We start from the raw sequence: 27,946 nt of genomic DNA on the forward strand, positions 1-27,946 counted from the left end.
GTCTGTGGGCATCTGAGGGCATCTGTGTGTGCCTGTGGGTGTCTATGGGCATCTGTGTGTGTCTGTGGGCACATGTGGGCATCTGTGTGTGTCTGTGGGCATCTGTGTGTGTCTGTGGGTGTCTGTGGGCATCTGTGTGTATCTGTGGGCATCTGTGTGTCTGTGGGCATCTGTGTGTCTGTGGGCACATGTGGACATCTATGTGAGTCTGTGGGCACATGTTGGCATCTGTGTGTGTCTGTGAGTGTCTGTGGGCATCTGGTGTGTCTGAGTGTCTGTGGGCATCTATGGGCATCTGTGTGTGTCTGTGGGCATCTGTGTGTGTATGTGAGTGTCTATGGCATCTGTGTGTGTCTGTGGGCATCTGTGTGTCTGTGGGCACATGTGGGCATCTGTGTGTGTCTGTGGGTGTGGGCACATGTGGGCATCCTTCCTGTGGCCCACATAAGGTCACCGTCAAGGTCGCACTGGCTGGCAGGAAGCAGAGGCCTGGGCTCCTGCCTCCCCCTGCCCTGCTCGGGCTCTGGCCCTGCCCTCCCCGCGCCCCCACCCCTCCACACTCGCTGGTCCTCCGGCTCCTGCCCCGCCTCCCAGTCACTTTGTCAGCCTCCGGAGGGTCCCCTCCTGCCACCCATGTTCCCTCTGAGCTGATGTCACTGACCCTCCCAAATGCTGGGGGGGCCGCTGCCAGGCGGGCAGGAAGGAGAGGAGAGGGGCTGGAGCGATAGCACAGCAGGGAGGCCGCTTGCCTCGCACACTGTCAACCCGGGTTCGATCCCCAGCATCCCACAGGGTTCCCTGAGCACCGCCAGGGGTAATTCCTGAGTGCAGAGCCAGGAGTGACCCCTGTGCATCACCGGGTGTGACCCAAAAAGCAAAAACAGAAAGGTGAGGAGAGGGCAGCAGAGACGAGGCCTAGGGGGCAGGGGGTGGGGGGCTTGGCCCAGGGCTTGGCTCTCAAAGGCACAGGACTGGGCCTGCCTCGGGCCTAACAGCTGCCTAGTGCCCAGCCTTCCATGGACATATGGGAAAACTAAGGCTCGAGCCGAGGAGCCTTCCCCGAAACAGTGCTCCCTGGGAACCAGCAGGGACTGCACACGGGGCCAGGGTGGCCGGGCACCGACGGGTGGGCGGGCAGGCACCTACCTTTCTTGAACTCGATCTCCAGGACGTCGGGGGTGTTGGGGGCCTTGGTGGGGTCCTGGGTCTTCGTGTACAAGCCTGGGGGCGCTTGGTTCTGCGGGAGGGCAGGAGGATACGGAAGGTGGTCCAGGCCCGGCCCTGGGCAGCCCCCGGCCCTGGCAGGAGCCCGGGTGGCAGGCGCGGCCCCGTGGGCCCCCCCAGGCCCCCCCGCCAGCCCCCCTCCGCCAGCCTCGCCCGCCAGGGGCCTGGGAAACAAAGGATGGAAAATCAGACAATTTTTCCCCTCAACTTGATCTCATCTTTTTCTCCGACGCCCCCACAGCTGGAGGTAGAATAGCGGGAGAGGAGCAAGTCAGGCAGGAAAAGTGTAACTTTGGGGCGCGGCTGCCGGGAGCAGGCTGCGCGCGCGGCAGCGGGGAATTGGGGTTGACCGCAAAGCTAATGACTGCGCGTGACCCCAGCAGGTGCTCCGGCGGGCCGAGCCGTCCCCGGGGTCTGCGAGGTTAATACTCCCAGGGGAGGGAAGAGAAGCAGAGCAAAAACCCATTTGAAAACGCATCAACCTTTATGTATATTTTTTCTCGGGTGCGTTGGGAAAATGCCTTTTGAGGCGGCGGCGGGGGGGCGGGGGGGCTGCCTCTGCCAGCGCCCTGCGTCTCCCACAGCCGGCCGGGGGGGTGCGGCTCTGCGGGCCGCCCAGGGAGGGGAGGCTGGCGGCGGGGCACCTGGGGGACCAAGCCCTCGGACCGGGGGGACAGACAGCCCTGCACCCCCAAACTCCGTCAGGACCCCACCGGGACAGCTCTGGGCACCTACGGCCATGAGCTGCTTCTCTGTTTTGAGGGGTGTCGGCCGCACGGCTCAGGAGTGACCCCTGGATTCACACGGGCGGTCAGTGGGGTGCAAAGCCGGCCCTTCCCCTGGGCCATCTCTCCCTTTTTTGAACCCGACAGTGCCAGGGGAGCGGCTCTCTGGGCAAGGGGGTCCCAGAGCTCCCCCAGGTCCCACGGACCCTCCCCAGGGCACCCAGCTGGCCTCAGGCCTCCCAGGCCCGCAGCGTGCAGGGCTGTGTCCAGCCGCCTCCACGGAGGGCACAGGGACAAGGACGCCCCGCGAGGAGGGTCCAGAGACCCCAGCTGAGGGCTGCAGGCCCCGTGTCAGGGGTCCCGGGGGTCAGGGCCAGGCCCGCCTCCCCCGACACACACCCCCAGCGGCCTGACACAAGTCCACCAGCCTCGGTCCCCAGGGTCTGGCCACTGCCTGCAGCTAACGGGGCCCCGACAGGCCCGGGGACCCTCTGCCAAAGGCCAACGAAGCCAGGCACGGAGTCTCTGCTGAACTTCGGGGTGACCCCCGGCCCTTTGCAGCTCACCTCTGGGGCACCTGTGCCCAGCGTGCCTGGCGCTCCCCTCCACCCCTGCCCCCGAGAGGAAGGACGCGGCCTGGGGTGCAGAGGGGGCCGGGCCCGCGTGCCCGTGGACACCACCGTGGCCTCCAGGGCCCCGGGGGAGGCGACGGCGGCTCTGCCCAGGGTGCCCGGTGCCCGGCTCAGAGTCTCCAAGCGCCCCGCGGGGTTCACTTCCAATGTCGTCTGGGGGTGGGCGCGGGGAGCCCCGGGCGGGGGGGAGGGGGCAGAAAGCGCCAGAGGGAGGAGGGGCGAAGGGACCCTGAGGCAGGCCGAGGGGAGCCGCGGCCAGTGGCCCATGAACGGGCGCGTGATCGATGCCCGCTGTCCGGGCCCAGGTAGGCCGGCTGAATGCGCGCTGTCACCCGGCGAGTGAAGTTAGAGCGAGTAAATTTCTCTCTTTCTCCGCATTAGCTGCCTCATTGCCCTTCAATCGGCCCCACGGAGGCAGAAAATGGCTCCACCATCTGCCTCCCAACCTCCCGGCAGGTCCCGGGGGTTTTTTTTTTTGGAGAGGGGGAGGGGACCCCCGTCCCTGAGCTCCGTCTCCCCAGCTCCTGCGGGGGGGCCAGCAGGGCCAAGGCCCCCTCCCCCAGGAGGTGGCACCCCGGGACCAGCATCCCCTGGGATGGAGCCTGCAGTCAGTCAGGGGCTGCTGAGTCTTGGCTGGTGGGGTGGGCCCCTTTCCCGGGTTCCAGGACCCCACTGGGGTACCCCGGGGCGGGGGAGTACTAAAGTGCCCGGGTATTGCCTGCTGCTCAGAGAGGCTGAGCAACTCGCCCAAGGATGCACAGCGAGGAAAAGGAGGGATTCGACTGAGCTTTCCCATGTGTGGCCTTCACAGAGAGACAATCTCCGGGGGCCCGGGACGGGGCTGTGGGGGCACAGCCACTGCCACTGCCTCAGGACTGTCCCAGGCGTGGCGGAGGGGACCTGCCTTGGCCCTGCCCCACACCCAAAGAGGGAGCCCCGGCCCCTGGGGGGTGCAGGGCTCCCCTGCGCTGACTGACGGGCTAATCACGGTGGCTGGACCCAGCGCCTCGGGGTCAGCGGGGCATGAACTGGAAAACCTGCGGCCAGCAGGTGGCAGCCCGAGAGGCCATCAGCCCCCCGGGGGGCCAGGGTGCCCACCAGGGTGAGTGACAGTTCGGGGGGGGGCGGGGGGGACCCAGGCTCCAGCCGCGGGCCCCTCCCCATAGAGGAACGCCCCTCCCGCCTGGACAGGGCGAGGGGTCGGCGGGGCTGGGGGCCTGGGGGCTGCGGGTCCGGCCCGTCTCTCGGGGATCCTTTCGGGGGCACCCGGAACCGGGTGGGGGTCTCCAGCCCTCCCCCAGGCACCCAAACCACCTGGCACCCTCCAGCTGCCTCCTTGGACCGGCCCCCAACGCCACCAGCCGGCCCAGCTGCTCGCGCCCCGGGAAGGGGCAGGTTCCCTGAGGGACAAAGGGCCGCGCTGCCCCTGGGCGGGTCCCCAGGGGGACACTCCCTGATGTCCGGGCTCGGGCTGGGGACACGTCAGAGCTGGCGCAAGTGGCCGGTCCGGCCGTTGGGCGCCTTCCCATCCACCCGCAGGGGCCCAGAGGGGCGGGCGCCCCCCCCCCCCCCCGTGAAATCTCAGATTAGCTACAGAGGCAGCGTGTGGAGACCCCACGGACAGACGCGTGAGGCAGGGGCTTACCTTGGGGTTCTCCAAGATGCCGGCCTCGTAGCTGTGGGGGGAGGCAGGGGGTCAGCAGGAGGGAACAGAGGCACCCAGCCCCGCCCCGCCCCCACCCGCCTGCCCCTTTGTCTCGCCAGGTCCCCGCTGGGCCGGGCCAGGCCCCCCAGAGCAGGCGGTGGCACCAGCAGGTGTCTCTGCTGGCAGATGCCACCTCCTCCAGAAGTCCTCCTGGATTCCTCTGGGCACGGGGGCCCAGGACTCCCCCCTCAGGCAGACAGGCCCTGGCTCACCTGATGTGCATCAGGTTCTCGTCCATGCTCCAGGGGCTCTTGGGGGTGACCGGGATGGGGATGCCGTGTTGCTGCGGGGGAGATGGGCGGGGGTGAGGTGGGCTGCGCGTGGCTCCTTCCGGAACCTTCCAACACCCCAAAGCCCTGGAGTGTGAGGGTCTGCCGAGGGTGGGTCAGGGGCAGCCCCCGAGACCCCACAGGCCGACCCTGGGGAAGGAGAGTCCGGGAGAGACCCCCGGCCACCACCAGGGGCACCACAGAGCTGCGTCCACCTGAGCCCAGCCCCCACCCCAGGGTGGCTCCTGAGTGACCTGCCCGCCGGGGCTCGGCCTCCCCTGGGGTGCTGGGTCACCCCGAGGCGTCTGGTTGAGCGAGCAAGGCCACTGGGTGGGGCGGGACACCACCAACGCCCTCCCCGCAGACAAGGCACCCGGCCCCGGGCCCGGAACGTCCAGCCTCGGGTGACCCGCCTCCTCCCGCCCTCGGGAGACCCCACAGCTTCCTGCAGCTCGGACCCGCAAGGCAAGAACTCCAGGACCCCCCGGCCCCTGGGCCTATGGGGGAAACCGAGTTTCCAAGGAAAACTCCAGCCTGGCCGAGGACCCTCTACTCTGCGGCCAGCCCCCGCGGGCAGTGGGGGGCACAGGGAGGCCACTCGAAATCAGGGGCACGGCTGTGCCCCAAAGCCAGGGAGAGGCGGCCAGAGAAGGGAGCCTGTGGGGGGGGGGGGCTGGAGACGGCCCCTTTCGGGGACCCCCACCAAACCTGCCGGGAGGGGGCGCGTTTCTCTGCGGCAAACAGGCCCGCCCCGTTCCCCAGGGGGAAGGCAGGGGTCTCAGGACCCCACTCGCCTGAGACCACCCTGCGCCTGGTGCTGCGTGTGGGGCGGGGTCTCGGCAGCTGCAGGGGTGTCCTGGGCGCAGGGTCTGGGCGCCCCCTCCCCGGGGGAGCTCCGTTCTGGCCGCCTTCTGGGGGGCAGGAGGGGACCCGGCTCTCGCCTTCCTCTAACTTTCCTCCCCTCGAGGCCCCCCGGCCCAGAAGCACCTCCCAGGAGCCCAGACAGGAGCCTGAGGCAGAACTGCTGGGAAGGGGGGGGCCTGCCTGTGCCGGAGGGGGGCGGGGCCCTCCTGAGCCCTGGCTGCAGCAGAGCGCGGAGGCGAGTGGACGCTCCGACTCGTCTCCTGCAGGACGAGGCGCGCTCTGTGCGCTGATCCTCAAGGAGCTGAGCCCCCTCCCCGCCCCCGCCACAAGTGCCCCTAATAGCTCCGCTCACCGCCGGTTTGTTTGGCAACATATGGGCACCTCCTGAACACTCCCCTCCGCAGAATAAAACAACAGATGGTGGAGGGGCGCCTGCCGCCGCACTCGGGGTCCTAATGGGAGGCTGGCGCAGGGGCCGGGCCCGTCCCCGCCGCGTCCCCTGCCACGCGGCACCTTGGCTGCCGGCGAGAGCGCGCAGCCTGTGCCACTGGCTGCTATTTAAAACCCCGAGCAATTTTCTGGTGCGTGCACCAGGCGGCTTTTCCCCGTCTGATTGATTGAGGCTGTTTGTCAGGGGTTGACACCGAGTCGCTAAAAAGAAAGGTGCCCTGGGGAGCCGCGGGGAGCTGCAGGCAAAACTTCTAATATGTTTGATTGCGACTGGTACTTCCCGGGGCTGCTGCGCCTTTGTCCGCCCCGGCCCCAGCACGCCGGCCGCTCCCGCTCCCGGGACACACGCTCGGGCCGTGCTGGGGGCTGGCGTCCTGGGCCCCCTTACCTTGGCGTACTCCATCAGGTCGTTGCGGCCCTGGAAGCGGTTGTAGAACTCGGGCATCCTCCAGGGCGCGATGACCTGCGGGGAGTCGGGGGTCAGAGGTCGGGGGGCAGAACCTTTGCTCTGGAGCACAGCCCTGCCCCCCCCAGCACTGCCAGGTGGGCCCTGCGGGGTCCCGAGCGCCTCTCTGTGGCCTTGGTGGGCATAACACCCCTCGGTCTGCGGGCACTGCGTCTCTGAGCCCAGCACGGAACCGCCTAGACCCCCCCCCGAATGCTGCCAAGACCCCCCGTTACACAGCCCCAGCTGCCTCTCAGAGAAGCCTCGTCTGGCCACGGGGTCTAGCCCCTGGTGATGGCGGCAGTCAGATGGGGGTGTGCGGCTGATGAGGGTGCAGAGGGCCCTAGGCCTAGAAGCCCCCGGAACCCCCCGGCTCTGGCCCCATTCCAGCTAGGGGGGCCCAGCCCTCCCACCCCTGCCTCAGCCTCTGAAGACAAAGACCTAGAAATCAGGCAGTCTGGTCCCCCCACAATAATGGATGGGTGGGTGGGTGGGTGCTGGATGCTGAATGGATGGATGGATGGATGGATGGATGGATGGAGAGAGGGATGAAGGGTGGATGATGGGTGGATGGATGGATGAGTGGATGGGTGATGAACGGATGATGGGTAGAGATGCGTGAATGAATGGCTAGATGGGTACAGGTGGGTAGATGGGTGCACGGACACTTGGGTAAGTGGATGGGTGGATAGGTGAAGGATGGGTGAGTATGTGAGAACATGCGTAGATGAGTGTGATGGACAGATGACAGCAGAGACAGTGGATGGGTAGGTGATTAGTGGGGTGGGTGGAGAGATGATGGGTGGGTAGATAGATGGGCAGAGGGGTAGAGGGATGGATAGAGATATGGATGGGTGAAGGATGGGGAGACAGGTGGACAGACAGACGAGAGAGGAAGATGGGAGGTTGGATGGAGAGGTGAGTTAATGCACAGATGGGCAGATGGATAATTGATAGATGAGTGATGGGTGGGTGGATGGAGAGACAGGAAGCCCGATGGACAGATGGGCAGACGTGTAGATGGATGGACAGACAGATGGATGGACTGGTGGGAGGATGGACGGACGGACGGATGAAGGGTGGTCAGTAGATTATGGATTACGGCAATCCCTGCAGAAAGGACACGCCCAGCAGGGCTGTGGGAGCAAGGGCACCATCCATCGTGTGGCGTGTCCTGTGCATACCATCCCTGACTCTGGAACCTTCCGGAACCTCCACGCTTCTGTCCAGGGGGCTTGGGCCCCAGCGCCCAAGGAAAGAACTAACCCCGTACCTTGATCTGGGGCGCCAGGGAGTAGCAGGTGAGTTCGAAGCGGATCTGATCATTGCCCTGAAACACAGAAGCAGGAAGGTGAGAGCGGCCGGGTCGGCGAGGGGGCAGCGCCCCAGGAGCACAGGGCCCCGGGGTGGGGGACGCCCGGTGCCGGGCCTCGGTGGCACTGAGGCCATGCGCACGGGCAGAGTCAGGACTCCAGTGGACACAGGCACGTGGCCGGGTGCCCGCCCGCCCCGCCCCTCCCGTGTGCGTGGCAGGATGCCGGCGGCACCTGCAGAAGTGCCCCGGGCAGCGTGTGCCAGGCTTGGGGCAGCTCCTGGGCTGCCCACGTGGGAATCTTGTCTCCGCCCCTGCCCGAGGCCCTGAGCACCGGCCGCGGGCGCAGAGTGGGGGGCTGGCGCGAGTGCGAGCCGGGCACGGTGGGGCTCACGGTGCGGCTGGTTCTGCCCTCCGGGACCGAGTCTGCGGACACAGCCGCCCCTGGGCCCAGAGATGGGGGTGCGGGGCGAGGTGCCAGCCTTGGTGGGAACGGCAGAGCCTCGTGCCTCCGCAAGAACCACTGGTGCCCGGCAGGGGAGGATGCTCTGTTGTCGCTGAGCCACACCAGGTGGTGCTCAGGGCTGACTCCTGGCTCTGTGCTCAGAGATGACTCCTGGCTCTGTGCTCAGGGCTGACTCCTGGCTCTGTGCTCAGGGCTGACTCCTGGCTCTGGGCTCAGAGATGACTCCTGGCTCTGTGCTCAGGGCTGACTCCTGGCTCTGTGCTCAGGGCTGACTCCTGGCTCTGGGCTCAGAGATGACTCCTGGCTCTGTGCTCAGGGCTGACTCCTGGCTCTGGGCTCAGAGATGACTCCTGATTCTGTGCTCAGGGCTGACTCCTGGCTCTGTGCTCAGGGGACCCAATGGGTTGCAGGAGATCGAACCCAAGTTGACTGCATGCATGGCCTGTGCCCCCCCCCGTCCTATTATTCCGGCTCAGAACTTGCTACTTTCAAGAGTCTGGTCAGGAGCCAGAACGAGGAGCCCAGGAACAAGACCCCGCACTCAGGTCCTCTGGGAGCACCCACGTCCAGGGAGGAGCTCCGCCCAGTTTGCAGAAGGAAAGCGAAGCTCAGAGAGGTGAGGACGCTTCGCCAGGGTGGCACAGCAGCAGGCCCGCCCCGCCCCCAGGGAACCAGGCGGGGTCCTGGGAGACCCTGTCTGAGTTGGGGTGCAGGGGGGACCCTCAGTGCCTGCCCGGGGGTGCAACCCACAGCCCGGAGCCCCGGGGCTAAGTCACAGCCTTAACAACTGGCTTGATTCGCATGGGGTTGGCCCGAGTTCCAGTCCCCGCGCCCCACTGGGTCCTCCCAGTCCCGCCGGGCGACCCCTGAGCACAGAGCCAGGAGTGAGCCCTGAGCACCGCCGGGAGAGGCCCCACCAACGAGAACTGGCTCCATGTCTCTGGGTCCGGCCGTCTTCCCCCCGTGGGGAGGGGCCGGAGGGGCCGCCGTCTCCCAGATCCTCAGACTCGGGATCTCGGGATAAGCACCAATTCCTCCCCGAACCCTGGGCCCCCAGGTGTGCCACAGCCCCAACAGCACCCCCGGTGGTGCCTGCACTGAGCCCCCCTTCCAAACGGGGGGGGGGGGGCGGGCAGCGGCCCAGCGGGAGGGGCGGGGTGGACCCCGGCTTCTGTGCGGGTTCCTGTGCCCACATCCCGGGCGCCCTCCCCTTCCCGCCCCCTGGGGTGCCCCTGGCCCAGGGCGCCCAGTGACGGGCCGGCCGGGAGGGGAGCCAGGCCAGCCTCAGGCCCGGGCCCGCCGGCTGCCTCTGCCTGCTCCCCTCTTCCCGGGGGCCCCTGCTGGAAAGTTCTGCGCCTGCTCCCGCCGCTGCCGGCTGCCCGGGTGCTGTGTGGGTTCTCCCCGGACTCTGCTCTGAGGCTGTCAACACCCCTAGGTCCCACCTACAGCCCAATCTGCACTTTTCCGGGCCCCACCCAGGCCAGGCCCTCCCTGAGTCTAGGAAACTGTCCCTAAAGGCTGTTAAGGGTGTTCTCAGGAACTGCAGGGGAAACTGAGGCACGGGAGTAAGTCTCGTCCATCGGATCCCTGAGGCGGCAAATCCAGGCAGGGGACCCCCAAGCCTGACTCCACCTCCCCTTTAACCCCCCCCCCAACACACACACATGTAGCATGACCACGGACACATCCCCCAGTCCCAAGTGACCACAGATGCTCTTCTCAGAGTGAAGGACCCTCCGAACAAGGAGGAGTGGGGCGGGGGTGGGCGGGGATCTGGCGCCGCCAACGCCCCCAGAACGTCCCTGGACTCCAGCAGCCTCCCAAGGGCTCAAACCCAAACCTCGGGTGCCCCCTGGTGGCCAAAATGAGCAGCGCGCGCAGCTCTCTGGCTGCCTTGGGGGCCGGAGACCCCGAGGCGCCAGCCTGGGACCCCCTGCCCGAACCCCCAAGCCAGGAACACACCCACCGCCCGAAATGCAGCAGCAGAGTCGGAAGGCCCTGCACACTCGGCTCTCCTGGCCTCGGCTTGACTCGCTGGGGTCCCTGCCCTTCACCCCCACTCAGCAGAGGGGGCACTGGAGGTTTGGTGGGGGGCGCAGAGGCAGGAGGGGGAGTGGGGAGCCAGGATGGGAACCCGGTGGCACTGCCCCTGCACCCCAAACTCTGCGCCTCGGCTCCCGGCTCCCTCGCCAGCCCACAGGGGCCCCAGCCCAGGGGGGCCCCGCCCCACCCCAGCCCAACTCTGCTCGCGCCCCTAATGCCAGCTCAGTAGTGAACGCGGGCCCGGGCCTGTGAGGACGGGCCACAGCCCCCCAGAGCCCTCCAGAGCTGGGGGCTTCGCGGGCCTCCCCGCACCCCCCACGGCTGCTCCAGGACAGAGCTGACGCCCCTCGGCATGGGCCCAGCCTTCCCGGCCCCGCCCGGGCCTGCCCCCTTTGCCCGCGTGCCCTTCCCACGCCCTCCCCACTCCTGGAACGCCAGCGCCGGTTCCCCGTGGCTCCCTGGCATGCGCCCCCGCCGCTACAGGCTCCCTGGGGGGGGGGCGCCCAGCACAGCCGCTCCCTGCGCTGGACACAGCTGGGGGGGGGGGCGCGGAGACTACGCTGTGGGCGTGGCCACGCTTAGCCCCGCCCCGCCGTGGCCCTCACCACGGCCCCACCCAGCCGGGGAGAGGGCAGCGCTGTGACCCCTAGGCCCAGCCCGTCCTGCTTCCCGGGGCCCTTCCCGTGCACTGGCCGGCACCTCTGGTCTTTCCCGCCTCGCACTCCCCCCCCCACAGGGCCTGTGGGGGCTGGACTTTCAGGGACTCACTGAGCGAGGGCCTGAGGGCCACACGTGTCCACAGGAAGGGAAGGGGGACCCAGGGACGGGCGCCAGGATGGGAGGGAGGAAGGGCGGGCAACGACCGGAGGGCTGCATCCACAGCCCAAGGACACGCGCGTCCCCTGAGCCTAGAGTGACCCCCCTGTCCCATCCCCCGTGGCCTTCTGGCCCTGCGTGCCCCTCACAGCAGGCCAGGCCCTGGACACTGAGCCCACAGTTGGTCCCGTCCCTGGAAGCCGTCCAGGGGCCTCCCACTCTGCACTCGGGAAAAGGGGACGGGGCGCAAGGCCACAGGGCCTGGATGCAGCCTCGCCGTGGCCCAGCAGGGCGGCCTGGGCACTGTCTGGGCTTCACTGTGACCTTGGCCGGCCCGTCCAGTCCTCACTGCCAAGTGTGAACAGGGTGGACGCTCCCACGCCACACATGCAGCAGCCACGCCGCAGAGCTCAGGACCCCCCACGGCCACTCACAGAGCTCAGGCCCCCCCACAGCCACTCACAGAGCTCAGGGCCCCCCCCACGCCATGCCGCAGAGCTCAGGACCCCCCACGGCCACTCACAGAGCTCAGGGCCCCCCCACGGCCACGCCACAGAGCTCAGGGCCCCCCCACGGCCACTCACAGAGCTCAGGCCCCCCCCACACGGCCACCCACAGAGCTCAGGGCCCCCCACACGGCCACTCACAGAGCTCAGGGCCCCCCACGGCCACCCACAGAGCTCAGGGCCCCCCCACACGGCCACTCACAGAGCTCAGGGCCCCCCCACGGCCACTCACAGAGCTCAGGGCCCCCCCACGGCCACTCACAGAGCTCAGGCCTCCCCCCACGCCATGCCGCAGAGCTCACGGGCAGCCACGCTGCCCCTCCCCGTCACGCCGCCAGTGTGTCGGGCTGTTCTGGGGGACCCCAGCGCCTGTGTCCCTCCCTTCCTCGCCACCACGCCCGGTCTTCGCCGCACCTTGCCCGTGGCTCCGTGGGACACGAACTTGGCGCCCTCCCGCTTGGCGATCTCCACCTGCTTGCGGGCGATGCAGGGCCTGGCGAGAGAGGTGCCCAGCATGTAGCGGTCCTCGTACAGCGCGCTGGACTGCACGGCAGGCCAGATGAATTCCTCCACGAACTCCTTGCTGACGTCCTCAATGAACACCTGGAGGGCGAGGAGCAAGGCGTCAGCAGGGCAGAGCCCCCCAGGGCCACACTGGCCAGCGCCCAGGAAGCCGGCGCCCAGCAGGCGTCACTAATTGACCCAGCACCTGCCCCACGGCCCACCTGCACCCCGCAGACATCACTAATCGACCCAGCACCTGCCCCGTGGCCCACCTGCACCCAGCAGGCATCACTAATCGACCCAGCACCTGCCCCGCGGCCCACCTGCACCCCGCAGGCATCACTAATCGACCCAGCACCTGCCCCGCGGCCCACCTGCACCCCGCAGGCATCACTAATCGACCCAGCACCTGCCCCGCGGCCCACCTGCACCCAGCAGGCATCACTAATCGACCCAGCACCTGCCCCGCGGCCCACCGGCACCCCGCAGGCATCACTAATCGACCCAGCACCTGCCCTGCGGCCCCACCAGCACTCAGCAAACATCACTAATCGACCCAGCACCTGCCCCGCGGCCCACCTGCACCCAGCAGGCGTCACTAATCGACCCAGCACCTGCCCCGTGGCCCACCTGCACCCAGCAGGCATCACTAATCGACCCAGCACCTGCCCCGCGGCCACCTGCACCCAGCAGATGGTGCTGATTCACCTTCGCCCACCGTCCTCCCAGCCTGGTCCCGAGCCCTCCCCGCACAACACGCAGAGTCTTCCTCTTCCTCGCGCATTCCTGGGCCTGGAGAGGGTCCCTCTCCCCGGGGTGGGGCAGGCCACCCAGCCTCCCACTGTCCTTCCCACCCTCACACCGAGTCAGTCCCGTCTTAGCTTTTAGCCACCCGGCAGTAACCGACCCACAGAAGGAACCAGTTCCGGCAGGGCAGAAGAGCGGGTGGCCTCCCCGCTGTCCCTGACCACGTCCCCCGGGTCGCAGCTCCCATGGCCCTGAAGTGGACCCCACGCCGCGTGAGCGCAGATCAAGCCATGCATGGACCTTCAGCGGCACCTTCTGGTTCTGCGGGGTGGGGGACGCCTGGGTGAAGGACAGCGGGTGCAGGGGTGCGGGGAGGGGGGCGGCTGGAGGCAGGAGCGGGTTCGCATGCATGGAGGCACCAGTGGGCAGGAAGAGGGACGGGAAGCGTGGGCAGGGAGGAGGTGCAGGATGGAGGGTGGGACGTGGGCCGCAGCTGAGCATGAGGTGACATGAGGGCACGCCCCCCCCACAGGAGGGCGCGGAGCAGACTGTGGGAGCAAGAGGACCTGGGAGGGGCAGAAACGCCCCCTGCGGTCAGAGGCTTCCCTGCGAGGGGGCCGGAGAGATGGCCTGGGGGGCTAAGGCCCACGCAGCTGACCCCGAATCGATCCCTGGCCCTGTCGCTGGGTACCGCCCTCGGGGGCCCGAGGAATGCCCACGGGGCCGGTGGACCCTCCTGCTGAGCCAGCCTGGGTGACAGTGCTCGGCAGCCACTAAGCAAGGTGACGAGGTCGCTTCTGCCCAGCCCTGCCCTGCCCCCTGCTGCCCCCAGCGGCACCTTCTTGGCTCCAAGCTTCAGCGCCTTCTTCTTGGCCTCCTCGAAGTCCTCCTTCTGGCCGATGTTGGCCTGGAAGAGAGCAGGGCCCGGTCACGGGGGCGGGGGCCCAGGGGCCCGCTTGGCAGCCGCCCGCCGGGAAGGAGGAGAAAGGGCACAGCCGAGGTCTCTCTCCAAGTGCCCGCAGGAGCCCTGGGGCTCAGCTGCGTGACCAGAGGCGGTTTCTAAGGACCAGCTGCCCGGTGCGCCCACACTGGCGCTGGCTGGAGGCAGAGCCCCTCCCCACCGCTCCCCCCATCTCCCCGCCTCTCCCCGCCTCTCCCTGCCTCTCCCTGCCTCTCCCCGCCTCTCCCCGCCGCTCCCCTAGGGCCGGGACCAGGCTGGCCTGTGACCTGGCGCCCGGCCCTGCCCCCACGGCCCGGGCCCTCTGGCTGCTGGCGCTTCCCTGGCAGATGCTGGAACCTTCCAGAGCCTCAGTGCAGTGCACGTGTGTCTGTGAGGACACAGATCTGCACCTGCCCAGTGGCAGCTGGTGGGGGGGAGGACCCTCAGCGCCAGGGGTGTGAGGCCCTGGGGGGCCCAGGGGGCGGGGCTCACCAGGTAGGCGATGACGTCATAGCCCTGCTCCTTCAGCCACACCAGGATGCAGGAGGTGTCCAGGCCTCCGCTGTAGGCCAGGACCACGGCGCCTTTGCCAGACATGTCTGTGCAAGGGAGGGGACACGTCCGGTGAGCAGGGCACGGCCGGCCACTCCTCCCGCCGCCGCCGCCCTGCCCCAGGCCGCACCCCACGTGCGCGGCCCGCCCACGGCTGTCCCAGAACACTGAAGGGGGGGCAGATCCCACCTGCCTCCCCAGGGCGGGGCACAGTGTTGGGCCCAGAGCGAGAGGCGAGAAGGAGGGCGTGGGACACCAGGTCACAGCCCCCCCGCGCCGCCCCGCCCGCCCTTGGGCCCACGGAGAGTCTGTGCGTCTGTGTGTGTGTGTGTGTGTGTGTGTGTGTGTCTGTGAGTCTGCAGGCTCTGTGCGTGTCTGTGTGTGTGTCTGCAGGTTCTGTGCGTGTCTGTGTGTCTGTGAATCTGCAGGTTCTGTGCGTGTCTGTGTGTGTCTGTGAGTCTGCAGGCTCTGTGCGTGTGTCTGTGTGTGTGTGTCTGCAAGTCTGCAGGCTCTGTGCGTGTCTGTGTGTGTGAGTCTGCAGGCTCTGTGCGTGTCTGTGTGTGTGTGAGTCTGCAGGTTCTGTGTGTGTCTGTGTGTGTGTGAGTCTGCAGGCTCTGTGCGTGTCTGTGTGTGTGTGTGTGTGTGTGAGTCTGCAGGCTCTGTGCGTGTCTGTGTGTGTGTGTCTGTGGGCGCATCCGCCTGAGAGTCTGTGATCTGTGTGTGTCCTGGGGGTGTCTGTGTATGTATTTGGGGGGTCGGGATGGGGTGTCTGTGTGTCTGGGGGTCTGTCTGTGCGGGTGTCTGTCTGTCTTGGGGGGTCTTTGTCTGTCTGCCTCAGACAGGAGGTTCTGGGAGGGGGTCAGAGGCAGAGCCCAAATCTCCCCCTCCCCCGGGGCCACTGAGCCTCGCCACACTGGGCATGAATAGACGTCCACAGGCCAACACCTCAGAGAGGACCGTGAGACTCTCGGTCAAGTGCTCAGAGAGCAGCCCCCTCTGGCACCCCCTCACCATGCCCTGCGGGGACACTGGCCGGAGAAGGCCGTGGGCACCCCCCGCAGATCCACGGGAGTCCCAAAGGCTCGTCCGTACCACAGTGACCAGGGCCTGAGCCCGTGGGGACAGCTGGTGACCCTGCTGCCCAGTGTCCAGTCAGCCGGTCCTGCCCACTAGGGACCAGGCAGGGGACACTGAGTGGACAGTGATCGGGGCGGTGCTGCCGTGCCCACCAGGCTGCCCTCCCTGGCTCCCGGGGCCCACTACCTGTGACGGAGGGTGTTCCGGTGCCCGGACTCAGTCTTCACAGCTCAGCAAACCCTGCAGGAGGGGAGAAGCTCAGCGGCCTGCATGGGCCCGAGGACCCTCCGCCCAGCCTTCACGGCTACGTGCAGGTGTGCACATGTGGATGTGTGCATGAGCACACGTGCATGTATGTTTGTGTACATGTGCACATGTGCCATGCACACGTGTGCGGTGTGTACATGTGTGTTGTATGTGCAAAGTGCATCGTAGTGTGTTGCATGTGTGCACATGTCAGTATATGTGTGGTGGGTATTATATATGTGATGTGCGTATGCGTGGTGTGGTGTGTGTGCATGTGTGTTGCATGTGTGTATGTGTGCTGTGTGCATGTGTGCTGCCTGTATGTGTGCATGGGTACTGCATGCATGTGTGTGCGCGTATGTGCAATGTGTACACATGTGTGCAGTGTGTGCATACATGTATGCTCGTATGCGTGTGCACGGTTCTGGAAAACCCGTGTGTGTGGTTCTGGAAAACCGGGCATCTGCGACTGGAATCTTCAAGGCCCTTGAGCAGCCGGAGGGAAGGAGCCCGAGGCTGAGGGCTCTGTGGGGGCAGGGAGGGTAAGCAGAAGCATCTGCTCTGGGGGGGCACGCTGGGTGTACCTGCAAAGTGGGGGGCACGGCCTGCTCCCCGCCTGGCCCGCGCTCCTCCCGCGCTCCAGCCCCTCAGCCACTCGACAGGACCCTCCGGCCCACCATGCTAGGACCTGCCTCCTGCCGAGGGCCGCGCCCTGCCGTCCGCACAGCCCCTGGCACGGGCCCAGCCACCCTTCAGAGAGACGCCGGGAGGACAGGCAGGTGCCAGACACCTACAGGGCGGGCACGGCTGGCAGAGACCCCAGCTGCAGCGAGCGTGCCAGGCAGCCGGGCACGGGAAAAACTCCAGAAGCGATGCGCAGGGCTGGGGGATGCTCAGAGGCAGGCGCCCCTTCCCCGCGTGGCCGTCACCTCCGGGCAGGGCGGCAGGGGCCCAGGGAGGGGGGGCACTTGCCCAGCCCGGGAGCTGGTGCAGGCACCACGGCTGGTGGCAGACACGTGCTCTTAGCGGGTCTGGGCGCTGGTGTCCTGGTGTGTGTGTGTGTGAGTGTGTGAGTGTGCATGAATGTGTGAATGTGTGTGAGTGTGTATGTGTGAGTGTGTATGTGTGAGTGTGTGTGAGTGACTGTATGAGTGTGAGTATGTGTGAGTGTGTGTGTGTGTGTGAGTGTATGAGCGTGAGTATGTGTGAGTGTGCGAGAGAGTGTGTGTGTGTGTGTGTCTGTCTGTGAGTGTGGTGTGGCGGGGTTGAATCTCGCTCTATGCTCTTTCCAGAAATCAGAATCTGAATCCGCTCTCTAGGCCGGAGTCACCCGCCGCGCCTCTGGCCGCCCCTGGAGCTCCCACCCGCCCCTCCAGCTTTCACGGGCCCCAAGAATTCTCTCCGGCTTCGTCACCGCTTCGCTCCCCCGCCCCCCCACCCCCCCCGCCCCCCGACCCCGGGTGCCAGAGCGCGGCTGAGCTTCCGGCTCCGTCCAGGAGGTGGCGCTGCTGGGGCCGTCCGGGCTGACGCCGTTCAGGCCGCGCGTTTCGTCAGCTCGGCTGGGGGGCGGCGCAGCCCCGCCGACAGGGAGGGACCCCCGCCTGCCCGGGGGTCGGAAAGGGCCCGGGTCGCGGGCCAGCCTTGGCCCTGCACGCGGCCGCCCAGGGGTCCCCCAAGCCCTGCCAGGAGTGACCCTCGGGTGCACCTCCGTCCGCAGGCAGGGACGACTCCTGGCTCGGTGCTCGCGGGGCGGTGGGGGCGGGGGTCAGACCCGGAGGAAGCGCCCTCCCTCCGGTGCTACCCACCCCAGGAGCTTCTTAGGTGAGCTCCCGGCAGGGCCAAAGCCCCAGTGGGCCCCAACATGGGCCCCGAGGAGCCCCCGAGCCCCAGCAGGTGTGGCCCAAAGCAACGACCCAAAATTCCCCAGTTGGGGCATTTACTGCCCGTCGGCCTGTCCAGGCAGGGTCAAGGCGGGCGGGCGGGTCCTCCCGGGCAGCGGTGAAGGCACCGCGGCTCCAGCACGGCCCTCCCACATCCAGGGCACCCCGAGCTGTGCCCGTCGCCAGGCGGAGGAAGGGGAGCCCAGCCTGGCCATGGGGGTGGGGGCGGCACTGCCTGCTGGACTCCGGCCGTCCTTCCGGTCACCTGGGCAGGTGGCGCGATCAAAGGCCAGGGCCTATTTGATCCAACCCGGGGGGAAGAACAGGTTTGTTCCTGCCCGAGATGGGCCGCCAGATTGCGGGGCCCGGCGACGCCCCACTCCCCGGATGGGAACACTGAGGCGCCGCGGGTCACTTTCCCTCCTTGTGCAACGCGCCTCCTTCGCGGCCAGCGAGCCTCTCCGGGGGGCCCAAGGCAACCGCCCTGGGCGCGGGGACCCGTCCAGGCCCCGAGCGGAGCCCCTCAGTGCGGGGTAAACTGAGGCTGGGGCGGCCCAAGCCCCGGAGCCGAGGAGGGCTTGGAATTCTGGGTGCAGCAGAGGAAAAGGAGGGCCGGGCTCAAGAGGGGGCGAGACTCGGGGTCTCCGCCGAGCAGGCGGGGGTCGCCCGGAGCAGAGGCGGGGCGCGCGGGAGCCCGGGAGGAGCGCGGGGCGCGCGGGGGCCCGCACCGGCCACCAGGCGCCCCCGGGCCCGGAGCGCGCGGTCCCCCCCGGCCCCGCGCCGCTCCCCGGGGCTCGGCGAGCACGGGGCGCCTTACCGGGTCTCGGGCGGCGGTGACAGGCGGCGCAGCAGGGCCGGGGGCTGCGCGCAGCCCGGGTTATAAGCACCGAGCGGGGGGGGCCGGCCCGGGGACACGTGGGGGGCCGCGCGGTCGGGCCCCGCCCCCGCCCCGCCGCTCCCACCCTCGACCCCCCCCTCGGCCCAGCCGCTCAGCGGCCGCGGCCCGGGGTGGGCGGAGCCTCACAGCCCCGCCCCTTCCCCACCCTCGACCCCGCCCCCCGGACCAGCCGCTCAGCGGCCGCGACCCGGGGTGGGCGGAGCCTGAACGCCCCGCCCCTTCCCCACCCTCGACCCCGCCGCCGGCCCAGCCGCTTAGCAGCCAGCCGAGGCCTGGGGTGGGCGGGGCCTGAACGCTCAGCGGCCGGGGGCGGGGCTTGAGCGCCTAGCCCCGCCCCTCCCGGACCCTGTCTTACGCCCCGTCCCTGGGGCCGGCGCACCCCCGAGAGGGCGCACTTGGCAGGGGGCCCCTGTGGCCACGCCTCGGAGTGACTGAGCCCTGGACAGCGGCAGGAACTGGCTGTCTGGCCTGGGGGTGCTGGCAAGGCCTCAAAGTCCCTCCTTTACCCCCACGCCAGCCCGTGAGCCGACCGCTTTGGTGCAAATGAGAAAACGGAGCCGGAGGCGGCTCCTGCAGGCAGGGTTTCACACCCCCAAGCCCCCCACGCCCTGCAGGACTCGCCCCAATAAACGGTGACTATTAGGCTAGGGGCTGAGAGGCGCGGGAGGGGGATGCTCATGGGTGAAGCTTCTTGCTGGCACAAAGGCAGGAGTCGTGACCCCACTGGGTCTCCAGAAGGTTCTACCTGCCCGCCCCTGCCCCCCAGACCAGCTTTCACGCCCCAACCAGTCGGGGCTGCAAACTCAACCCAGTAAAACTGCTGCCAGACAGGTCATGGGGCGGCCCCTGGCCGGAGCGAGGCGACTGAACCCCGAGGTAGCCATCTGGTCTGCCCTTCCCCCATCTCGGAGAAGGGGGTGTTAGGGAGGGCCCTGAGACCCTTCCGGCACTGGGGAGCAGCCAGAGGAAAGCACGCAGTGGCAGGCGCCGGGTTTGGGCCTGATCACCCCCTCTTGTGTCCCCTCTCTCCCCTTCACGGTCAGTTCCCCCCTCTGCAGGGCCTCTAAGGAGAGAAAAGTCCCCAGAGCCACTGACAAGCAAAATCAGGTCGAAGTCCCAGTGCGCTCCTTGGTCTCTGGCCCTCAGGCCCCAGAAGGGGCCCGCGAGGGTGGAAGTCCCCTGGAGTCCCCTGGAGCCCCACGGGGCTGGGCGCCTGGAGAGTCTTTCTACCAGGAGGTAGGAGGTAGTAGGTGTGGTCCCTGCGCCTCTTTGTCCGCTCCGGGGCTCCCTCTGGGCCAGGAGCTACTCCCAATTTAGTGCTCACAGTGCTCCAGGAACCATGCAGTACCAGGGTTCAGTCCCAGGCCTCCCCTGTGCCACGCGTGCTCTCCAACCCTTGGCGCTAACTCCCAGCCCCTCATGCCTTTTGCTGGTGGGGGAGGGACTCACACTTGGAGTGCTTGGGAGCTACTCCTGGCAGTGCTCCAGGGACCGCACCCGGGGCTCCCATGTGCAAGATCTGCTCCTCAGCCCATCTCCCTGGCCTTCATCCTGCCTTCGTGCCGCGCTCTCAGGACGCCACTGCCCTTGCAGAAAGCTGGGAGTCCAGATAGAAAGGCTGGGGGTCCCCTTCTTGGAACTATTACAAAGGTGGTGGTGAGGGAAACTGAGGCAGTAAGGCCTGATGTTCCTCCCCAGCTCTCCAAACTCTTCAGTGACCCCCCAGGAGCCCCATTCCGCAGACTTAGAAAGAGATCAAGGAGGAGTTGGGGCCCTGCCAGCCTAGTTGGGGGAGGGGTGCATGCGAGCGGCAGTGAAGGGGGAGGGTCAGGGTTACCCCAGACCCCGGGGTGGCCCTGCGCCCCGAGCCCGACCCTTTGCATCTCCTTCAGGGTTTTCTGTGGCCCTGGAGGTGGCCGTCCCCTGAGCCCCGCTTTCTCCCCGAGCACAGGGAGGCGGGGTGTGGACTGGCAGTGGGTGTCCAGGCTCTGCAGCCTCTGCCCGCTGCTCTGGCTGGGCGAGCCGAGTGCCCCGGGGCCACGGGCTGGGGGACCTTTACTCCCTGCAGCAGAGGCGGCTCCAGCCCAGGGAATCGTCCCCTCCTGACGTACAGCCCCTGGGGACAGGAGGGCTGTGAGGTCACAGCTGTCTCTCTCTCTCTCTTTTTTTTTTTTTTTTTGCTTTTTGGGTCACACCTGGCGATGCTCAGGGGTGACTCCTGGCTCTGCACTCAGGAATCACCCCTGGCGGTGCTCAGGGGACCCTATGGGATGCTGGGAATCGAACCGGGTCGGCCGAGTGCAAGGCAAACACCCTACCTGCTGTGCTATTCCTTTAGCCCCCCACAGCTGTCTTGAATGAAAAACGGCTGCCAGCAGGGCTGCCAGCAAGGATGCCTGGGCACGATCAAGATGATAGCGCCACCCCTGGGTGACCTGCCTCCCACAGGCCCCTGACCCCCCAACATCTGCCTGGTGCGTGGCGTCCTGGCCCCCGGTGGGGCGCAGCCAGAGTTACCCTTCCCTCCCACCCACACAGCAGCCCTGGCCGCAGGCCCCCCAGGGTGGCACCATGAAGATGGGGAAACTGAGGCCCTGGAGTCGAGAGTCCATATCTTCCAACCGTGACCCCACACAGAGCTTCCCCCTCTCCCGCACCCCTACTCTGGCCTGCCACCTCCTTCTCCTCTGCGTCCTAGCAGCGGCCTCCTGGCTCAATTCCTCACTTCCTCCCGTTCTGCCCCTTCCCGGCCAACGGCAGCAGCTTCTTGCAAGGTCGAGTCACCGCCCTTCGGGGCCGAGGGCTCCTGTCTCCTCCTTATCTGCTTCTGGGGGCCGGGGGACAGCAGCTGAAGACCTTCCCTTCCTGGTGGCACAGGTGCCCTCCCTGCTGTGCCATCTCTCACTGGAGCAAGCCTGAAGCCAGATGTCTTCCAAACGTTCTCAGTTCCCAAGCTGTTTTCGGCGGGTCCAGCTCCCTTGATTTCTGTGTCAATTGTAACAGCAGCTTGCTAGTTTGTATAAAAAGCTGTTGGATGGACCCTGCTGCGAGTCTCTACCCCCGGGAGCTGGGAAGGCGGAATATGCAGGGTTCTTCCATCTCTGACCAAGCTAAGGTCTCTGTTTCCACCTTCTTAGCATTTCCATCATTAAAAGAAAACAAACACCTTGGGGCTGGAGTGATGATAGTACAGTGGGGAGGGCACTCGCCTTGCATGTGGTCAACCCAGGTTCTGTCCCTGGCACCCCACGTGGTCCCTCACTGGGGGTGATCTCTGAGCACAGAGCCAGGAGTAAACCCTGGGTACTCCCGAGTGTGGCCCCCAAACAAAGACAAACAAACAAAACCTTTTTATTCAAGGCCTGGAGGGATTACCTGTAAGATGTGCTCTGACTTCTGGCTTCCGGCTGATGAAACAGCGACACATAGTAGCGACACGTCCCCAGAATCAAGGATCACGTGGGCACCCGCAGCCTGCCAGCCCCCAGGCTGCAGCTGATGCTTCCCTGCTAAGGGTACCACCCCCGCTGGTCTTTCCCCGCCCAGGACTACTTAAAATCCTGCTTAGGGCTCGGTCCTCCCCCAGCCTCACGAGAGATCGTAGGGTCCGCTGAGGGGCGTACCCCAGTACATTTGTCCTGTTTCTTCACTTTACCTGTCTCTGACCCTCTGTCTGTGCGGAGTGACGCCTGCGACTTCTCGCTACCTCAAGGGGCTGGAGTAAGGCTTGTCTTACAGGAAGCCCAGGTTTGATCCCTGACACCTCCCGGCCCCCTGAGCGAGCACTGCCAAGAGTTCCCTCCTACCGAGTCAAGGGTAGCTCCGGAGCACTGCTGGGTCTGTGGCCCCAAACCAAAACAACACGACCTAAAGGCCATTTCTTCAAAAGCACTAATTGCTCATTCCATGAGCTATGACTGAGGAACTCAAACCCGTCCATCTGTGGCGGCTACATCTCGGGGAGATCCTCCTGTGTAGGGGCTTCAACTCTGTCTTGTGTGGGGAGGCCACCGCCAGCAGTGTTCAGGGCTGACTCCTAATTCTGTGCTCAGGGAGTACTCCTGGCAGGGCTCAGGAGACCGTAGTCAGTGCGGGGATGGGACCCAGTGGGCCGGGCCTCCCCTCTGTACTCTCACTCCAGCCCTCGACTTTTCTCTTCAATCCGAGTCGTGTCTCCGAGGAAGTGTTGCAATACATGTGCCCAGACATCTGTGGAGCTTCTTTACTGGATGTGAAATCCCAAATGAGAATTTTTTTTTTCAGTACTGGCTGAGAAACCCAAGACATCACACATAAAAGACACGCTTTCTACCACTGAGTCACATCCCCGGCGTGAGAACCTTTTCAGGGCCTAGATTTGTGGAACCTTGAGCAGCAGAGCTGGTTCTGCCTAAGGTCCTGCAGGGGACAAAGTGAACCAGGTTGGGGCTGGAGAGTGCCCCACCCCCCACCCTGTTGGTTAAAAAAAAAAAAGTGACAGTTATGCGAGGTCAGGGTTGATAGTATCAGTGTTTTGCACCTGAAGAGAGAAGGCTTCCTGGGGTCACAGTTTGGAGAGGTTTGCTTCACTGTTTCCCTTGGTGACTCGCCAGATTGGGACCCTCTGCATGCAGCAGGCGCCCGGGTGCTCTGCGCAGAGAAGGCCCGGCAGGAGGGGATGCTTCGGCTTGTGGTCTGCGAGCCCCCAGGTCGGTGGAAACGTTCAAAGGCCCACAGGGGCCCTGTCTCAGGCACTGGTGCTTTTCAGGGCAGGGCTCTGGGCTCCTGGCAAGTGCATTTCTAAGTATTTCAAATTCTTTGGCAAGTGCATTTCTAAGTATTTCAAAATTTAAAAAAATTGTTGTAAATGATGTTTTAGATTTTTAGCATCCAAGTGTCTTTGAATTCTAGCAGTTTTGCTTTTCCTTTTATTATCTCTGTGCCTTTTTTTTTTTCTTGCCTTATTACGATGGCCAAGAAAGGACAAAACAGTGTTGGTGAGAGCAGATGTCCATGCCTCGTGTTATCACAAATAAGAGGTTTCTCTCTGGGGCCAGAGCGATAGCACAGTGGGTAGGGCGTTTCCTTGCACGTGGCCGACCCGGGTTCGATCCCCGGCATCCCATAGGGTCCCCCAAGCACTGCCAGGAGTAATTCCTGAGTGCAGAGCCAGGAGTAACCCCTGAGCATCACTGGGTGTGACCCAAAAAGCCAAAAAAAAAAAAAAAAGGTTTCTGTCAAACTCTTTGTCTGCATGGACTAAAACCATCATGAGACTTTAACTTACAAAGGTGGTGACTCACACTGGCCCCTCGAATGTCAAGCCGACTTTACCTCCTTGGAATACTAATACCCCGACAAATAATCACTTCAGTGAAGTTGACTTTTGAATTTTTCTGGGGAAAATAAAAAAAAGAAAGATGGGGGAACTTGGTCCAAGAAGACATAGGAGTATAGCCCTTATTTGGGTCCTAATTTTTTTCTTTTTGGGTCACACCCTGCGATGCTCTGAGTTCCTCTGGCTCTGTACTCAGGAATTACTTCTGGCGGAGCTTGGGGGACCCTGTTGGAAGCCAGGGATCAAACCCGGGGTCGGACACATGCAAGGCAAACGCCCTACCTGCCGTGCTGTTCCGGTCCTGGGTCCTGAATTTTTATTTCAAGTTTTCCTGAGTAGTCGGCAGTCTGAGCAGTGACAAAGTGCCCTGGAGGGCCAGAACTGACTTTTGTGTGTGTGAGAGTGAGTGTGATGTGGTAAATCAATCAATTCATTTATTTCGGAGTTGAGGCAGCGCTCAGGGGCTCCCCCCACCAGGGCTTGGGGGAGCCCAGGGCTTCTGCGTGCAGACCTTGCTCCCGTGAGGTTGAGCTCTCTAGCTCGCCAACCCTAGGAATAATTTTTTGGGGTGTTTTTGGTTTTTTTTTTAAGGTTTCAGCTTTGTCCTGGATGATCACGGACTCAGACTGACTTAGAGGCTCTTGCAGGCCTGTCGCACTCAGGAACCAGGTTCCCGTCCTCCCCAGCCCGGGCCTGCGTCACTCTCGGCCGCGTTTCCCTCCGTGCGGCTCATCGCCGTCACACACCGGCTCTCATGCTGCCGCCGGCACGTGCTCAAGTCCCTCGTAAGTGGAGGCTCGGCCCCTGGCCGTCCCCTCGGCCTCTGAGGGGCCCGCAGTCGTCCTGCCCAGGGAACCGCCTGTCCCCACTGAGCAGGCCCGTGATTGGACTCTGTCTTTCCCCTCCCTCGGGCGCTCAGGACACCTGGGCCTGACGGCACGCGGGGCTCTGGGGTGGAGGACCCCAGGGCCCTCCCCCGTGCCCCTGGGGACAGAGAGTGGCTCTGGGCTGGCCCCCCGCCCGCCAGGCCCTGCCCAGAGGGAACACGCAGTCCGGCTGTTGTCTTCTTGGAAAAGTCCCATCAGGGGGTTTAATGAGTGACCCGCAAAGCTGTTTTCCACCTTAGGGGTCGGAGGGCACCAGGGCCGGGCAGCCGGACGGGGCTGGTGAGGGTGGCCGCTGGGCAGGCTGCGAAAAACACTCCCCTCCGAGCTGGTTCTTACTGCCTCTCTCGAGTTGGGGGGGTTGGGGGCCGTCTTGGGGACAGGGGTGCAGATGGCGGGACCCCTACCCAGCCCAGGCTCCAGGCTGCCGGCTCCATGGCCCACACCTGACACCGGCGCCCCTCCTGCCCCCCAGGGGCCCTCCTGCCCCCCTCCCGCCCTCAGGGGCTGGGCTGGGGGCTGGGGGCTGGGGGCCGGGGCCTCTGGCACCTCCCAAGGCAGCGCTGAGCCTGTTTCCTGCCAGGCTGAGGGGGCCGGGAGCAGGGGCCTCTCTCTGAACCCCGGGGCCTCTTTGGGGAGACGGCGCCCCGATTCTTGCCTGCAGAGGCCCCTGGGGCCCAGACCCTGCGGACCCGAGCCCCTCCCTGAGTGGGGCAGGGGTGAGGCTGAGGGAGGCGCAGGGGTGAGGAGAGCAAACGCTGCGTTCGCTCCTCTCGGGGTCTCACACTCTCACTCGCGAGGTGGGGGCCCGGCGCGGACCCTGCTTCAAAGTCCCCGAGTCCGTCAAAAATTAACAGGCCAGGCAAGGGCAGGGCTCGGGGTGACCCCTGGCCCCTGGCGTTGCACAAAGAGGGTGGTCAGCCCCGGGGAGGCCCCAGGCGCGGCGGGGCCTGGGGCAGCTGGGGGCCCCCCTCCACTCCCCCTTCTCGCTCCTCCTGCCAGCTGAGCGGTGGCCGTAAGTGGCCTCTGTGTGGCCCCAGTTGGTCCCGCCGGGTTCTGTGCAACCTGCAAGCTGAGTGGTTCTGGCATTTGTAAACGAAGCAAAAAAAGAAAAATCAAAGGAATGTGACCGTCAGAGGGACTTCAAAGGTCCTGAGACGCAGCGGAGCTGGGCCTGGGCCGCGCCCCGGCAGGACCGGGCGTGCGAGGCCCCGCGCCCTCCCGCCGTCCTTCCGAGAAAGCACCGTCTGGTTGTTTGGGGCCCCGGTGGGGCTCGGGGGCTAGTCCTTGCTCTGCGCTTGGCGTTGCTCCTGGGCACCCCGGGGTGACGGCACCTGGGCCTCCCGTGCTCAAGGAGCCCCTGGCTTCAAAGACACCAGAGTCCAAGGGCCACGGCGTGGTCGGGGCTCCCAGGGGGCAGGCTGGCGGCTCTGGTCTAACCATTGGGCCGCCCCACCCGGGGGCCCTGCCGGTGCTTCTCCTGTGCACCCCAGTCTTTCTGTCTCCATGAAGCCACGACATCTGATGGGCAGAAATGACTCTGGCGGCAGTGCTCATGGCCTGGGCACAAGACTCGGGGGCTCAGAGGAGGTGACCGTGACGTGTGGCGCGGGGGACCCCATGGGGCTCGGGGCTGCATGGCCTCCGCTGAACCCCGACACTCGGCCGCTGGCTGCCGGCTGGAAATGCACCAGAGCCGCTGCCACCTTCTCCTCTTGCTGCCCCCAGCCCCTCAGAGGAGCAGGCAGCTGGGGCCTGGGCTGGGCTGTGCCTCTGGCAGGGACACCTCCCCCTGATGGCCTCCTGGCTTTCTCCCACCCTGCGACCCCCCGCCACTCGCCTCCCCAGAGCGTCTCTTCTCAGCACACCCACCCCGGGGAGCCCCTCCTATGTGGGTGCCCACCCCTCAGCCCTGGGAGCCCAACCTGAGGTCTGTCCCTGTGAGCAGCTCTGCTGACCAGTGAATGACTGGACTGCTGAAGCCGCCTTAGGAGCCGCCCTGAGCCCCCTGCCCTGTCCAGGCGTTTCCCCCTCATTTTAGGAGGGGTGCTGGGATCATTTCTATCTGGGGATAGAGCAGTGGTTCCTAGAGGTTCCTGGGCCACCCTCCTCCTGAGCCCAGGCTGCTGGACTCCTGCTCCAGTGCTCGGCGGTGGACCGGGCTGGCGGCTCCCTCCCAGCCCCACCCCCTCCTTCCCAAAGCACAACGGGACTCAAAAGCAGGTTAAAAAACATGTTTTTATGGCCCACGCGAGGCCTGTTCGGGAAGGCGCGAGCGGGGGTGACACCAGGGGACGTCTCCTCGGGCGCCCCTCCAGCCCCGCCTCCCGCCGTCACCTGAGCAGGGGGTGAGTGTCCCCCGGTCAAGGCTGCGCCCGGGGTCGTGTTGACCCAAGGCCCCGTGACGCACGGGGAGGCGGGCGGGCGCTGACCTCGCGGGCCGGGGCGCGGGGGGTGCGGGGCGGGGCGGGGCCGGCCGCGCGCCGCGGTCCCCTCAGTAGGGGTAGGGGGACACGGCGATGAGCAGCACGTACAGGCTCTGGTGGCGCGGGGCGGCGGCGCGCACCGTGAGCCGGTAGAGGCCGGCGCGGGTGAGCGCGCGGCGGGTGTAGACGGCGCCCAGGCCGGCGCGAAGCGGGCGCAGCGCGAAGGGGCTGTGCGGGTCGGGCTCCAGCACGCTGAGCTCCGTGCGGTTGGCGGCCGCGCCCGCCTCCGAGAAGGCGGCCAGGCGGGCCACGTCGTGGTGGGCGCGCACGCCCAGCGGCAGCGGCAGCAGCTTGTACTGCAGCGTCGAGGGCCCGCCCGCGCGGCAGTCCCGGGAGCAGCGCCGGTAGCACGTCCTGCGTGGACACGGGCGCCTGGAACCCCGCGCAGGGGCGGCCACGGGCGCGCGCCCCGGCCCGAGTGTCTGCGGGCCCGGGTGGAGGCCTCTCCCCGCCCCCCACCCCCATCCCCCTGGCTGCCGCAGGGGGGTCCCCTGCTCTGGGTCATCCCACGTGGCCTCCCTGGAGGAGGGGTCAGGCAGGACAAGGGCCCCGGGGCGGGCGGCTCCCTTACCCGGGGCTGGAGCCCTGCCGGTAGGTGGCGGGGCACGGCGTGTCCACGCACTGGTAGCTGCCCCGGGTGTTGAAGCACATCTGGCCAGGGGCGCAGTCGATGCCATCCTCCTCGCACTCGTTGATGTCTGGAGGCAGGGCAGGGGTGCAGATGGTGCGGGGGACAGAGCAGAGGCACAGTCAAGGGGGGCACCTTAGACCTTTGCCACGTGGGCACGTCAGCCAACCGCCAGTGACAAGCAAATATGTCTCCATGGAAATAAACAGGGTCCAAGAAATGTCTCCAGGGGGTCAGGTGGTGGGCAGTGCCCTGACACCCCCCAGCCCAGCCACGAGGGCCCTCCTGCCTCCGAGTCTGGGGGGCCCAAGAGAGAGGCGGTTGTGGGGG

General features: G+C 66.3%; 2 protein-coding genes across 2 annotated transcripts in view; both read right to left on the reverse strand.

The window, feature by feature from the left end:
- ASS1 (argininosuccinate synthase 1) overlaps positions 1-18,405 on the reverse strand; it is a 30,941-nt gene extending 12,536 nt beyond the window's left edge. The window contains exons 1-10 of the mRNA XM_055138798.1: positions 18,221-18,405; positions 15,464-15,517; positions 14,141-14,247; positions 13,547-13,615; positions 11,872-12,060; positions 7,588-7,644; positions 6,258-6,332; positions 4,499-4,569; positions 4,227-4,257; positions 1,147-1,237 (exon numbers count right to left, since the gene is read on the reverse strand). Of these exons, the coding sequence (XP_054994773.1) occupies positions 1,147-1,237; positions 4,227-4,257; positions 4,499-4,569; positions 6,258-6,332; positions 7,588-7,644; positions 11,872-12,060; positions 13,547-13,615; positions 14,141-14,245 (688 nt within the window). The 5' untranslated portion in view covers positions 14,246-14,247; positions 15,464-15,517; positions 18,221-18,405. The remainder of the gene's footprint in view (positions 1-1,146; positions 1,238-4,226; positions 4,258-4,498; positions 4,570-6,257; positions 6,333-7,587; positions 7,645-11,871; positions 12,061-13,546; positions 13,616-14,140; positions 14,248-15,463; positions 15,518-18,220) is intronic.
- Positions 18,406-26,815: 8,410 nt separating this feature from the next.
- The window catches only part of HMCN2 (hemicentin 2), an 88,708-nt gene continuing 87,577 nt past the window's right edge, over positions 26,816-27,946 (reverse strand). Inside the window, 2 exon segments of the mRNA XM_055124142.1 lie at positions 26,816-27,342; positions 27,560-27,686. Of these exon segments, the coding sequence (XP_054980117.1) occupies positions 26,997-27,342; positions 27,560-27,686 (473 nt within the window). The 3' untranslated portion in view covers positions 26,816-26,996.

This window comes from Sorex araneus, chromosome 1, assembly GCF_027595985.1.
Source record: "Sorex araneus isolate mSorAra2 chromosome 1, mSorAra2.pri, whole genome shotgun sequence".
In the NCBI taxonomy this organism is placed as follows: Eukaryota; Metazoa; Chordata; class Mammalia; order Eulipotyphla; family Soricidae; genus Sorex; species Sorex araneus.